We start from the raw sequence: 13,449 nt of genomic DNA on the forward strand, positions 1-13,449 counted from the left end.
GACTCCTCACTCTTTTCCACTTCGGTGAGGGTTCGTTCAAGCGACCGCAAAATCCCTTGCGACACTTCCTTTTCTCTCAAAAATTCAAAAAAATATATAAAAAAAATATGAAAAACCTTTAAAAGATTTATTTTAAAAAACCTTATTCTAAATATAGAATAATTGAGATTTGAATCTTCATATTAGGTAAATTGTATAAAAATCTCTTTAATGTTTGGTAAAATTTATATTTGTATTTTTTTTTTTTTACATTTTTTAGGAATAAAATAATCAGATGATTCTTAACTCTATAATTTCAGTTTTTAATTTGTTTTCATTAAAATATCATAATATATAAAAATGACTCATTACAGCATTCATTTTCAAAAAGGGGATTGGTTGACTTGTTTCACATATTGCATGTGCATTATTATAAATCCCATCAAAAGCCTTTTGTTTTATCTTGCTCTGTCCTCTTCATTGTTCATAGGAAAATGACTTGTTTGTTTCCCATTCCAGCTTTCTTCTTCTTGGCCATTATTCTTCAGATTGCTATTCAACAATCCTTGGCTTGGGGACATTTTGATCCTACAAAAGGATTCATCTCCCTTCCCTTCAATAGATCATACTACCACATCCAAAAGCCCTACGATTTACCTGAAGATCAGCGTTATAGCTTCATCAATGGAGTTCACAAGTGTTGGGTATACTCCGCAGACAAACCTCACAGTCTGACAAGCCGAACACCTGCTCGTACCGAAATTGCTATACAAGTATGAATTTGTGAACCCTATTCCAAATTAGGTCCGACTAGAACTCAAATTCGAAACTTCACAGTTCTGAAGACGATTTTAGTACTATTGAGTGAAACTCATTGTGTTTGTCTGTCTATTTTCTCTTAATGCAATTAATTCCGATTAGAATTTAAATTTTGCCTTATATAACTTTAGAGATGACTCTAGTATCATTGAGTTAAAGATCATATCTGTCTATCTTTTGACATAAAGCAGTTGTGATGGTTTGTTACTCCTTTTGTTTAGGGTTACAACTACTCATCGGGGAATTGGCAATTTGAAGGATACGGATACATACCATATGGGACCTCAGGCGTGTGCATAATGCAAATCTTTGGAGCAAGACCTCACGCCACAACCCTGATGCTTACAGTTCATAATGGCACACTCTCATACTACTCGTCTACTGTGCTGGTCCCATATATCTATGACGAATGGTTCAGATTAAATGTGATTCATGACGTAGATGCCTCGAAGGTTAAGGTTTACATCAATGGAACACTCAAAATAGAGGCAAATGGTCGTGGAGGCACTTCTCATACCTTTAAATGTGGTGTTTATGCTCAGAATGTAAGTTCATATTATATGGAGTCTTGTTGGAAGGGCATCAAAATTTTGACAAGGTGTGATTGAATTTAGATTGTAGTTATAACAAATTCAATAGTTTCTGTAATATCTAAATTTGAGAGACAATTAGGGTAGGTGGGTTGATCTTTTGAGTCTCTCCATCTACCTCGCTCTTTTAAAATTATTTACTATTATGGTGATAAATTAGAGAGGACTGCTTTCCACTATGTAACCCATCAATTGTAATTGAACCATTGTATCTCCATGTTAAATAAAAAAAAAGGTCAAAATTTAAGAGGAGTTTTACATAATATAGTTATTTAATTATTAAATATCAAAACATAGGTCCTTATTTACAAAGGCACGTAATTATATAATACTTTTTTATAAATTTTTTGTAAAATATAATAGAATGAAATGTAGGATTATTAATTGTTTTTATTGGATTTTTATTTCATTAACATGAAATTTAGTTGTCACTAAACAACGTTCAAATCAGTTTATCTTCAAGCCTCCTTTTATTTATTCGATTACTAATCCTAGTTTATATTTGTGGAGATAGACCAAATTGTATATGTACAAATGTGATTTGAAATGCAATGCAAAATGGTTGATTAATTCGATGCTTTTTTGGAAAATAAAGGTCAAATTTTTTTTGAAACTTGTAATTAAAGGGTGAATTATTGCATCAGAATTAATTTTACTCGCGCTGGTGAAGCACTCTCAATGGGTATTGTGTCTCCATTCCATTTATGCAGATTGAACACTCAATCTCGTTTAAGGCTGATATTAAACACCCATTAGTAAAGGGTGAAATTTTTTTAATCAATCAAAAATGATAATAAATAAATAATACAGTAAATTAAATTTAAGTATAACTTAAAGATAATTATTTGACCTCTTTTCAGATATAAAGAGTTAAATATTAGGTTAAAGCCTCATTGGAGAAAAAAACTGTATTGAAAAAATTTTGAGAGTTTTAGGGATGTGAATTTTATTATTGGTAAGATTTGAAACATTTTTAGTTGTTTTTTCTTAATTACTGGATTAAGGAATGGCAACAATTATAGTTTTTATACAAAAAAATTGTCTTTCAATAAAAAAAAACTAACTATATGATATTTACCGTTAAATTTATATAAAAAAATTATAATCTAACGTTACAAAACACTACTTAGAATCTCTTCAACATAACAATTATTTTTAATGTCTCAGTATTTTTCTAGTAGAGTTTTTCATTGCAATTGTCATATTCGGCAAAATAAATCAACAATAATGCAAAATCAATAGACATCTTTTAAATTCAAAATATGAAAATAAAATAAAATAAAATAACTGCACAGAATAGAAGAGTTTAGAATCAGCATATGCCACCAACCTCATTCAGAAATTAAGTGATTACAATAAAATTTACTGATTGCGCTTTCAATATCAATGATATCAATGCAATTTGATAATATGAGATATACTTTAATGTACACGATGACATGATGAATTTAGGGACAGGAATTGTGCGTGAGCTTCAATGTACGTTGACCTTAGGCTGATCGCTCTCTTACTCTAATTTTCTTAGGGATTTTGTTTGCTTCTTCAAGGGATTTCTTGTTATCTTCTAGTTGGCATCTTCATAACTTTTGCAGGCATTTGGTGGGATTCTTAATTTACTGGTGAAATCTTTGAAGATAAGTTCCCTTAAATCCCCAAGAAAAAGTAGTTCTGAATGTTACCAAATGTGTTATTAAAATTACTTTAAATTAGACTTAATCTTAATAATTATAAACTGATTTGAAAACACTCATGATTAAGTGTGTGAATTATTCAGTTATAATTGAATAATTAAACTAAATTTATGAAATTCAGTTATTTTAATAAGAATAAGTTTGATTCTGTTTAATTTTTTATTAATAATGATAAAAATTTTTTGTTTTCAATTATAGGTTCGATTTTTTTTTAATTTGATGAGCAAATTAATCGAAATATCTAAATTTCTATTAATTAAAATATTAGTTATAATTTTATTGACAATATATTATTTATAATTATTATTTTTATAATTTTATAATAATGTTTAACTTACAATTATTTTCTTATTAATACTAAAACATATTTTGATCGGTAATTATAAAAATTTTCTATTTTCAATTATCGGTTCTATTATCTTTAATTTGGTAACAAACTAATTGAAATAACTAAATTTATATTAATTAATATGTTAGTTATAATTTAACTTATAATTATTTTCTTATTAATACTAAAACATATTTCAATCAGTAATTATAAAAATTTTCTATTTTCAATTATCGGTTCTATTATCTTTAATTAATATATTAGTTATAATTTTATTAGTAATATATTATTTATAATTACTATTTTATAATTTTAAAATAATATTTAATTTATAATTATTCTTTTATTAATATTAAAACATATTTATTATTTTTTCTAAATAAAAAAATTATACACATATTTTAATTAATTAATTAATTAATACTATAAAATATATTTTTAATTTTTTTTCTCAGTTAATTCGGTTATAACCGACAATCGATCAAATATTTTCAATTTCAATTAAATTTTATTTTTTCTCAATTTCAATTCAAATTTATTAATATTTTAAAAGTTAATTGAAAATTTGATTCGATTAATCAAAAGCTCACCCCTACTCATGATATATATATATATATATATATATATATATATATATATATATATATATATGTGTGTGTGTGTGTGTTATTTTGTGATACATATATATTCTCAAATCAATTTTCACGCATTAAGATTAAGTCTCTTTTTTAGGTGATCATAATATTCCCTAATAAAGTTAAATCTTAGTTAATAAGAAAGGGAAGCTCTCATCCTTGTCAATTCGGCTGAGACTATTGAGTTGTATACCTAGAAGTTGACCATGGAGAATATGAAATTTTATCTTTCATTATCTGAAACGTTTTGTGCCATCTTCATTGCTTTTGAATTTTACTTTCCTTATTTTCAGTTTGTCGTTAATGACCCGTGACCTTGATGAGGCAAGATTGAAAGCAAAGTCTATTTCTAGGCTTTAATTATATTCTCTTTTCATTGACTGTAATCCTCAAAATGTGAAGGTTTTGAAGTTTTTCTTGCATAAATTTAGCTTTAATTGTTTATACGTATTCAATTTACTAATAATACTTCCTCAAAAAAATTATTAATAATACAGTAATGGAAGATGAGTCTACCTCTAAAAATATATATATTAATTTTCTATGATTGGTTTTATATCTAATGGTGCATTTGCTATCTCTAACTCGGTGGTAGGTCTTTTTTTTATTGGATTGAATTAAATCGAGAATGTTAATAAGTAATCCTGGGTCTCAATTTTAAGGGGTCATAATCATCATCCTTAAAAACTCTTAATTTTTATTTTTAGAAAAAAAAAAGTTGTATGTCTATACATCCAAATATGAACCAAAATTTTTACATAAAATCTAACCTAGCACGTGTAATATTGGATTAATCATTGTCTAATGTTACTAAAAATATTTAAAATTTTTAGTTTATTATAATATAGATATATAAATAATATTATATATAATTAATTTATATTTCATATGATTGAATTCCGTTTAATAATTATATATATATATATATATATATATTTCAACTGGACTGAGGATCCACTCTAAATTTTTATTTTTTAAACTCTATCAACTTAATTCATTAAGGGCAAATATAAGGTTGCATTTGAAAGAATATAAATTTATTTTCTATTTAAAACGCAAATCATAAAATTTTAAAATATAAAATTTAAATTTATTATCATTTGAAATCACACCTACTTATTAATACACTCGTTTTATGAACTTTTGATAACAGTGAATATTAAAACTTCTAATTAGATGAGGATGCACGCGGATTCAAAAAATTGAAAAATTTTTAATTAGAGAATGATTTTAATTTTTTAAAAATTTAAATTAAAATTATTAATTTAAGCCTGAAAATTATAATCAGTTAATTTAGTTTTAGTCAAATCGATTTTTTTTTATTTTTTAAAATTAAAAAAAAATCAATAATCAAAATTAAAATTAATCGAAATGCGAACCGAAATTAAAGAAACCTGAAAGGCTGATTCTAATAACCTGTGAGGTATACTTATAACTACCAAATCAACAATTTTACTCTTTTTGCTCTTCTTCAATTTAATATGCATTATTCTTCTCATAACAAACCAACCCTGGCCTCAAAATCCTGGGGGCCTATTGATCCTTCAAAAGGGTTCATTTCCCTCCCACTAAACAGATCAATCTTCAACATCCAGAGACCATACGATGTGCCTCAGCATGAGCATTATAGCTTCATAAGTGCAGTTCACAAATGCTGAGTTTACTCTACAGACAAACCTCATACTCTTACTAGAAGCACAAAACCTCGTGCGGAGATAGCTATACATGAAAGAAATCGACACCCAACTCAAAATATCATCACTCCAAAGCTCAGAATATATATATATATATATATACATATATATTGCCAATAACTATCAAAAACAAAATTAGATTAGCAATGGACAACCAAATCGGTTGCTAACTTAATTAAATTTACAAAAATAAAACTTTTGATAAAAAGCTATCAGTTACTAGTAACAACATAAATCGGTTGCTTATTCAAAAAAATTATTAAAAAAATTCAAATAATGAATAAAAAATTCAAATAAATAAATTTTTTAAAAAGTTATTAAAATAATAAATTATTAATGAAAAATTAATACTAAAAATTAATATAAAAATATTTTTAAAAATTACTAATAATAACTATAATAAAAAATATTAACAAAAAAATTAAATATAAAAAGATATTTATAAGATAAAGTACTAGAAAAATTGGCATATATGTATATATACACTACAAGTAATTTAGTAACAAAAATATATTTGTGCACAAATTTTTATTTTATGTAAAAAAATATGAGAAAAAAACAGATAATTAAGAAAATATATGAGAAATAAAAAAATAAAAAAGAAAATAGATGAGAAAAAAAAATGATGAAGACAATAGATAAGAAAGAAAAAGATGATAAAGGAAATATGTTAGAAAAAAAAAGATAAATAAAATATATGAGAATAAAAAAAGATGATGAAGAACATGAGAGAAAAGAGAAGAAAGACAGAGAAAAAAAATAGTGGAAAAGAAAATGAGCAGTTAAGAAAGAAAATGAGTAGTAGTTTATGTAAGTAATTTTAAAAACTGATTGTTGATTGCTAAGTCTTTTTAAAAATTGGATGGAAATTTTGGAGGGGGAGAGATTTTGCAACTGATTTGCAATCAGTTGTAAAATCGATTGCTAATAGTAACCGATTTCAATTGGTTGTAAAAATCGATTGCTGTTAGTAACCGATTTGTAAATTAGTTGTAAATAAAAATTAAAAAAAATATAGACAGATTTTTTTTTGGCAGGAGGGGGGGGGAATTAGTTTTAAAAATCTGTTGATATTAGTAGTCGATTCGCAAATTGATTATAAATTAAAAAAAATAATAGGTAGGAATTTTTAGAGAAAAAATTGGTTGCTAATAGTAATTGATTTTAATCAGTTTCAAAAATTGATTGCTATTAGCAATCGATTCACAAATCGGTTACAAATAAGAAAATAGAAAATTGGGAGGAAGTTTTTTGGAGGAAAGAATTGGTTGCAAAATCGGTTATTAATAGCAACTGATTTTAATTGGTTGCTATTAGCAATCGATTCACAAATCGATTGCAAATCAAAAAAAAATTAAAATTGGGCAAAAAGTTTTTGGAGGAAAAATTTAGCAACCGATTTGTAATTAATTACAGGTCCATTCATCAATTTACACCTAATAATTCAATAGACTCATAAATTTCTCTGGTTAATTTTGAAATCCCCATAACTGCCATTACTTCAAGTGATTCTGAGGTGGAGCTCACAGAAGAAAGGGATGAAAGGGATGAACCTTCCCTAGTGCCTTGTGGAGACGAAACGCATACCATAAACTTAGGCACCGAAGAAGTAAAAAAGGAACTTAAGGTTGTAGAGAGTGAAGAATTGGGAGATATGATCAGTTTGCTCAAAGAATTCCTGGATGTATTTTCATGGAGCTATGACGATATGATTGGTTTGGACCCTCATATAGTGACGCACAAAATTCCCCTAATTTCCGGAAACAATCCCGGTAAAGTAGAAATTAAGAAGAATGAATCCTGACACACTGCTCAAAGTTAGGGATGAGGTCAAGAAACAGAATGATGCTGGGTTTCTGGAAGTAGTCAAGTATCCCCAATGGATAGCTAACGTTGTCCCAGTAATGAAGAAGGATGGGAGAGTTAGGGTGTGCGTTGATTACAGGGATCTTAATAAAGCGAGCTTGAAAGATGATTTCCCTCTCCCCCACATTGATGTGTTAGTAGACAATGCTGCGGGATTGGGCAGGTGTTCGTGTATCGATGGGGCATCGGGATACAATCAAATCCCAACGGACGAGGGAGACAAGGAGAAAACTGCTTTTATCACCCAATGGGGGGTATTTTGCTATCGGGTCATGCATTTTAGGTTAAAGAATGCTGGAGCCACCTACCAATGCGCTATGGTCACATTATTCCACGATATGATGCATAAAGAAGTGGAGGTGTACGTGGATGATATGATCATCAAATCTAGGGGAGAAGAGAGTCATGTGCAGGTGATGAGGAAAGTATTTGAGAGACTCAGGAAATATCAGCTGAAACTGAACCCTGTCAAATGCATATTCGGACCTAGATCTGGGAAATTGTTGGGATTCATAGTGAGCGAGAAAGGAATAGAAGTTGATCCGGACAAAGTCCGAGCCATTCAAGAGATGCCATCCCCAAAAATAGAAAGAGAGGTGCGCAGTTTCCTGGGAAAGTTGAACTACATATCAAGGTTTATTTCCAATCTCACCGCTAAAGCTGAACCTATTTTTAGGCTACTCCGAAAGAACAACACCACTCAATGGGATTCAGTTTGTCAAGGAGCTTTTGAGAAAATCAAGCAATACTTGTCCAACCCACCAATATTGGTTCCGCCGGTGGCAGGAAGGCCTCTGATTCTGTAAATGGCAGTCCAACAAAACTCAATGGGATGTTTTTTGGGGCAACATGATGATACGGTCGAAAGGAAAGGGTTATTTATTACCTGAGCAAAAAGTTCAATGATTGTGAATCAAGGTATTCTTTCCTAGAGAAAACTTGCTGCGTGTTAGCCTGGACAGCGAATCGCCTCAAGCACTACATGTTGAATCACAAGACATGGCTCATTTCCAGAATGGATCCTATCAAGTATGTATTCGAAAGCCCATTCGTGCCAGGAAGGATAGCCAAGTGGCAGGTCATACTATCTCAATATGACATTGTCTATATGACCCGGAAAGCAGTGAAAGGTAGCGTGATCGCTGACCTCCTAGCAGAAAACCCTATCCAGGATTACGAGGCTCTGGATTTTGAGTTCCCTGATGAGCATATTAACAAAGTAGACTGCGAAGAAGAAGAGCCAGCTGATGTATGGGAAATGTATTTCGACGGAGCTGTCAATTTGTCCGGTAAGGGAATCGGAGCTGTATTGGTATCCCCGGATGGAAAACACTTTTCGATAGCTATCAAGTTGAGATTTGACTGCACCAACAACATCGCAGAATATGAAGCTTGTGTGATGGGTCTACAGGCTGCCATCAAAATGAAAGTCAGGAAGTTAGATGTATATGGAGACTCAGCCCTGATCATTTATCAAGTCAAGGGAGAATGGCAAACTAAGGATCCGAAGCTAATTCCATATCAGAAGTATTTACTGGAGCTGATTAAGAAATTCGAGGAAATTTCTTTCACTCACCTTAGTCAAGACAAGAATCAATTTGCAGACACCTTGGCCACCTTGGCTGTTATGGCTCAAATTGAAGAAGGGCAGACGACTCAGGTATTAAAGATTAAAGCAAGGAATGAGCCGGCTTACTGCTTCATGATTGAAGAAGAACCTGATGGTAAACCTTGGTATCATGACATCCTGGTTTACATCAGAACAAGAGAGTTCCCTTCAGGGGCAAGTAAAAACGAAAGGAGGATGATTTGGAGATTAGCATTGGGATACTTCCCCAGTGGAGAAACCCTATACAAAACAAGCTCCAACGGCGAATTGTTGAGATGTGTGGATGCAAAAGAGGCGAAGAGAATCCTTTTCGAGACTCATGAGGGAAACTGTGCAACCCATACCAATGGGCATATGATGGCTAAACAAATCATGAGACGAGGATATTTTTGGACTACCATGGAAAAAAATTGCGTTGAGTATTTTCGAAAGTGCCATAAGTGTTAAATCTACGCAGATCCGATAAATGTTCTGCCTCGCCAATTGTTCAACCTCGTTTCACCATGGCCTTTCGCAATGTGGGGCATCGATGTCATTGGCCCCATCAACCCTAAGGCATCCAATGGGCACAGGTTTATCCTAGTAGCAATCGACTATTTTTCTAAATGGGTCGAAGCAACGTCATATGCTCACATTACACAGAACACATTTCTCAAATTCCTCAGAAATAATATCATCTGTCGGCATGGCCTCCCCAATGAAATCGTCACTGACAACGCCAAGAATTTGAATGGTCCAAAGATCCAGAAGTTATGTGATCAATACAAGATTCGACACCTTAATTCCTTCCCATACCGTCCCCAGATGAATGGAGCAGTGGAAGCTGCAAACAAAAATCACAAGAGGATAATCCGAAAAATGACAGTCACGTATAGGGATTGGCATGATATGCTTCCCTACGCTCTTCATGCATACCGGACCTCTGTAAGAACATCAACCGGGGCAATTCCGTACTCACTGGTTTATGGGATGGAAGCTGTATTGCCTATCAAAGTTGAAATTCCTTCCCTAAGGATTCTGAAGGAATCGGGGATTGATGAGTCAGAGTGGATCCAGTCGAGGTTGGATCAATTAAACTTGCTGGACGAGAAGAGGCTAACAGCAGCATGTTAGGGGCAGTTATACCAGAGGAGAATGGCCACGGCATTTGACAAAAGCGTTCGCCCACGCGAATTTCAACCTGGAGACCTAGTTCTGAAGAAAGTGCTTCCGAATCAAAACGATCCCCGGGGTAAATGGTCACCAACCCACGAGGGACCCTATGTGGTTAAAAAGGCATTTTCTGGTGGGGCCCTGATCTTGATCCACATGGACGGTGAAGAATTTCCAAGACCTGTGAATGCTGACGCCATCAAGAGATACTATGCCTAAAAAAAAAAAAGGGTGAAAACCCGAAAGGGCGCTTCTAGCAAAATGTGTGAAAGAAGGTGAAAACCCCGAAGGGGCACTTTCTGTAAAATGAGTGAAGGATGAAAACCCAAAAGGGTGTCCTGAAAGAGCGAGCTAAAAAAAATAAAATAAAAAAAATCTAGGGGTGAAAACCCGAAAGGGCATCCCAAGAACCAAAAGGGAGAAATAAGGAAAGGAGCATGAAACCGAGAAGGGAAATAAACCGTTATGGCATGAGACTTCAGAGTACTAGAAATAATGGCAGTTAAGGGATTTCAAAGCCAGCCACAAGGAATATGTGAGATCTATCCTTGTACCCATTTTCTTTAAAACTATACCTTTGTTTCTTAAAACCATAATAAAGTTATACTTTATTCACTTTGCTTTCCTGTAGACTCACTTTTTTTATTCTCTTTATCTAATGTGCTGTTAATCATTTAAAATTTTGCCATAAGATTAGGATTTGAAAATTGATAACCTCACGTACTTTGCTATAAGATTTGCAAAAAAAAAAAAACTTGGAAGGGCGCTTCTAGTCAAATGGGGGAAAAGAAAGTGAAAATCCGCAAGGGCGCTTTTTGTAAAATAAGAAGAAAGTCGGGAATAGAAAAGGGGCATCCGAAGAAATGGGATCGTAAGTCAAGTCATGCAACTCGTCCTCCATTAATCATCAGCTTTCGGGATCTTGTTAAGTACACTTCATTAGGGAGGAACTTCTCGTGTCGAGACTAAACTTGCTTTGTAAGTTGATTTTAATTTTCAGCATTTTAAATTTCCTGTTATCAACCTCTGGTTCCTTGATCTAAGTTGATTTTAATTTTCAGCATTTTAAATTTTCTGTCATCAACCTCTGGTTCCTTGATCTAAGTTGATTTTAATTTTCAGCATTTTAAATTTCCTGTCATCAACCTCTGGTTCCTTGATCTAAGTTGATTTTAATTTTCAGCATTTTAAATTCCCTGTCATCAACCTCTGGTTTCTTGATCTAACTTGATTTTAATTTTCAACATTTTAAATTTCCTGTGATCAACCTCTAGTTCCTTGATCTAAGTTGATTTTAATTTTCAGCATTTTAAATTCCCTGTTATCAACCTCTGGTTCCTTGATCTAAGTTGACTTTAATTTTCAGCATTTTAAATTCCCTGTCATCAACCCCTGGTTCCTTGATTTAAGTTGATTTTAATTTTCAGCATTTTAAATTCTCTGTCATCAACCTCTGGTTCCTTGATCTAAGTTGATTTTAATTTTCAGCATTTTAATTCCCTGTCATCAACCTCTGGTTCCTTGATCTAAGTTGATTTTAATTTTCAGCATTTTAATTCCCTGTCATCAACCTCTGGTTCCTTGATCTAAGTTGATTTTAATTTTCAGCATTTTAAATTCCCTGTCATCAACCTCTGGTTCCTTGATCTAAGTTGATTTTAATTTTCAGCATTTTAAATTCCCTGTCATCAACCTCTGGTTCCTTGATCTAAGTTGATTTTAATTTTCAGCATTTTAAATTTCCTGTCATCAACCTCTGGTTCATTGATCTAAGTTGATTTTAATTTTCAGCATTTTAAATTCCCTGTCATCAACCTCTGGTTCCTTGATCTAAGTTGATTTTAATTTTCAGCATTTTAAATTCCCCGTTAATCAACCTCTGGTTCCTTGATCTAAGTTAATTTTAATTTTCAGCATTTTAAATTTCCTGTTATCAACCTCTGGTTCCTTAATCCAAGTTGATTTTAATTTTCTAGCATTTTAACTCTTGTTACCAATCCCTAGGTCACTAACTTAAGTAGGTTTTAGTTTCCTAACCTTGAACACCTAATCGCCCAAAATATGGGTCTGAATCTTTACATAATTCCTACACGGGAAAATTTTTCCCTTTAATAGAAATTATGTAAAGAGGGGCAGCTGTCGACACCATATTTTGGCCGATCCCCAGAATTAATAAATTTTCAAACTGATCCCCAGCACTAAGTCTCCCTTTGCCAGCCAATTACATTTCCGATCTCTCTTTGCCGGACAACCACATTTCCGATCTCTCCTTAGAAGGAATCGAATCAATACTAAGTCCCCATGTCATTTAAAGCCTCGCCGACCTCTCAAACCAATTGTCAAATCTCCTGACTAGCCAATTACATTCCCGATCTCTCTTGACAAACGAAATTGAACCAATACTAGATCTTTATGTCACCAGTTTTATTGTCGATCTCCCTTTTAAAAGTTTAGGAATAATCAAGTTAAGGTTCCAATCCGGTTTAATGATGATCCCGATCTTAAGTGTTCAAGCTAAATTTTCAATTTTAATCAAGTCCCGTTTAGTGTTGGTTCCCTACCGATCTCATGCTTATTGTGTTTTCCGATCTCTTACACTTAGAATAATAATCACTTTTAGTTGTTTTAATGCTTAGACAATCAAGTGCTTAAGTAATTTAGAGATTTTCCGATCACATCCATTCACTGAACAAAAAAGGAATTTCATTTCATATTAAAATTTGTACAAGTCATTCGGCTGGAGGATCACCCCCAGCCTGATCTACATTTTGCTCACTTCCTCTCTCACCCTCAGCCTCCTCCTCGCTTTCCTCTTCGTCTTGCGGAGCCAGGTCGACCATCCAGGAGAAGTCTTCCTCGGGATAACGCTTCTTGAGCTCAGCCAAGAGATCCCTGTGAGCATTTACATAAACGCCGGCCTCCCTTGTTATCGCCTATTTCTCTTTCGCTTTGAGCTCCTCAGTGAGGTGAGCAACTTCACCAGCTCGGAGCGCCTGAACTTCTTCAAGAACATGGGTTCGCTCGGCCAGAACATGAGCTTGCTCGGCTAGTTTGTCCTCGTAGAACTTCATCCGCCCCTCAATTTC

The 13,449-nt window shown here is 32.6% G+C and overlaps 1 protein-coding gene across 1 annotated transcript; it reads left to right on the plus strand.

The window, feature by feature from the left end:
* Nucleotides 1-460: 460 nt before the first annotated feature.
* Nucleotides 461-1,568, plus strand: LOC110644491 (citrate-binding protein-like). Its single transcript, XM_021797300.2, has 2 exons — nt 461-752; nt 1,020-1,568. The coding sequence occupies exons 1-2, from the start codon at nt 474-476 to the stop codon at nt 1,404-1,406; spliced, it is 666 nt and encodes a 221-aa protein (XP_021652992.2). The 5' UTR covers nt 461-473; the 3' UTR covers nt 1,407-1,568.
* Nucleotides 1,569-13,449: the final 11,881 nt, after the last annotated feature.

The sequence above is a fragment of the Hevea brasiliensis genome, chromosome 10 (genome assembly GCF_030052815.1).
Source record: "Hevea brasiliensis isolate MT/VB/25A 57/8 chromosome 10, ASM3005281v1, whole genome shotgun sequence".
Classification (NCBI taxonomy): domain Eukaryota; kingdom Viridiplantae; phylum Streptophyta; class Magnoliopsida; order Malpighiales; family Euphorbiaceae; genus Hevea; species Hevea brasiliensis.

What these genes read in the sequence shown, in the direction of transcription:
- LOC110644491 (XM_021797300.2), top strand. Translation starts at nt 474, where the DNA reads ATGACTTGTTTGTTTCCCATTCCAGCTTTCTTCTTCTTGGCCATTATT. An exon ending in GTACCGAAATTGCTATACAA is followed by an intron (nt 753 to 1,019) that starts GTATGAATTTGT and finishes CCTTTTGTTTAG; the next exon opens with GGTTACAACTACTCATCGGG.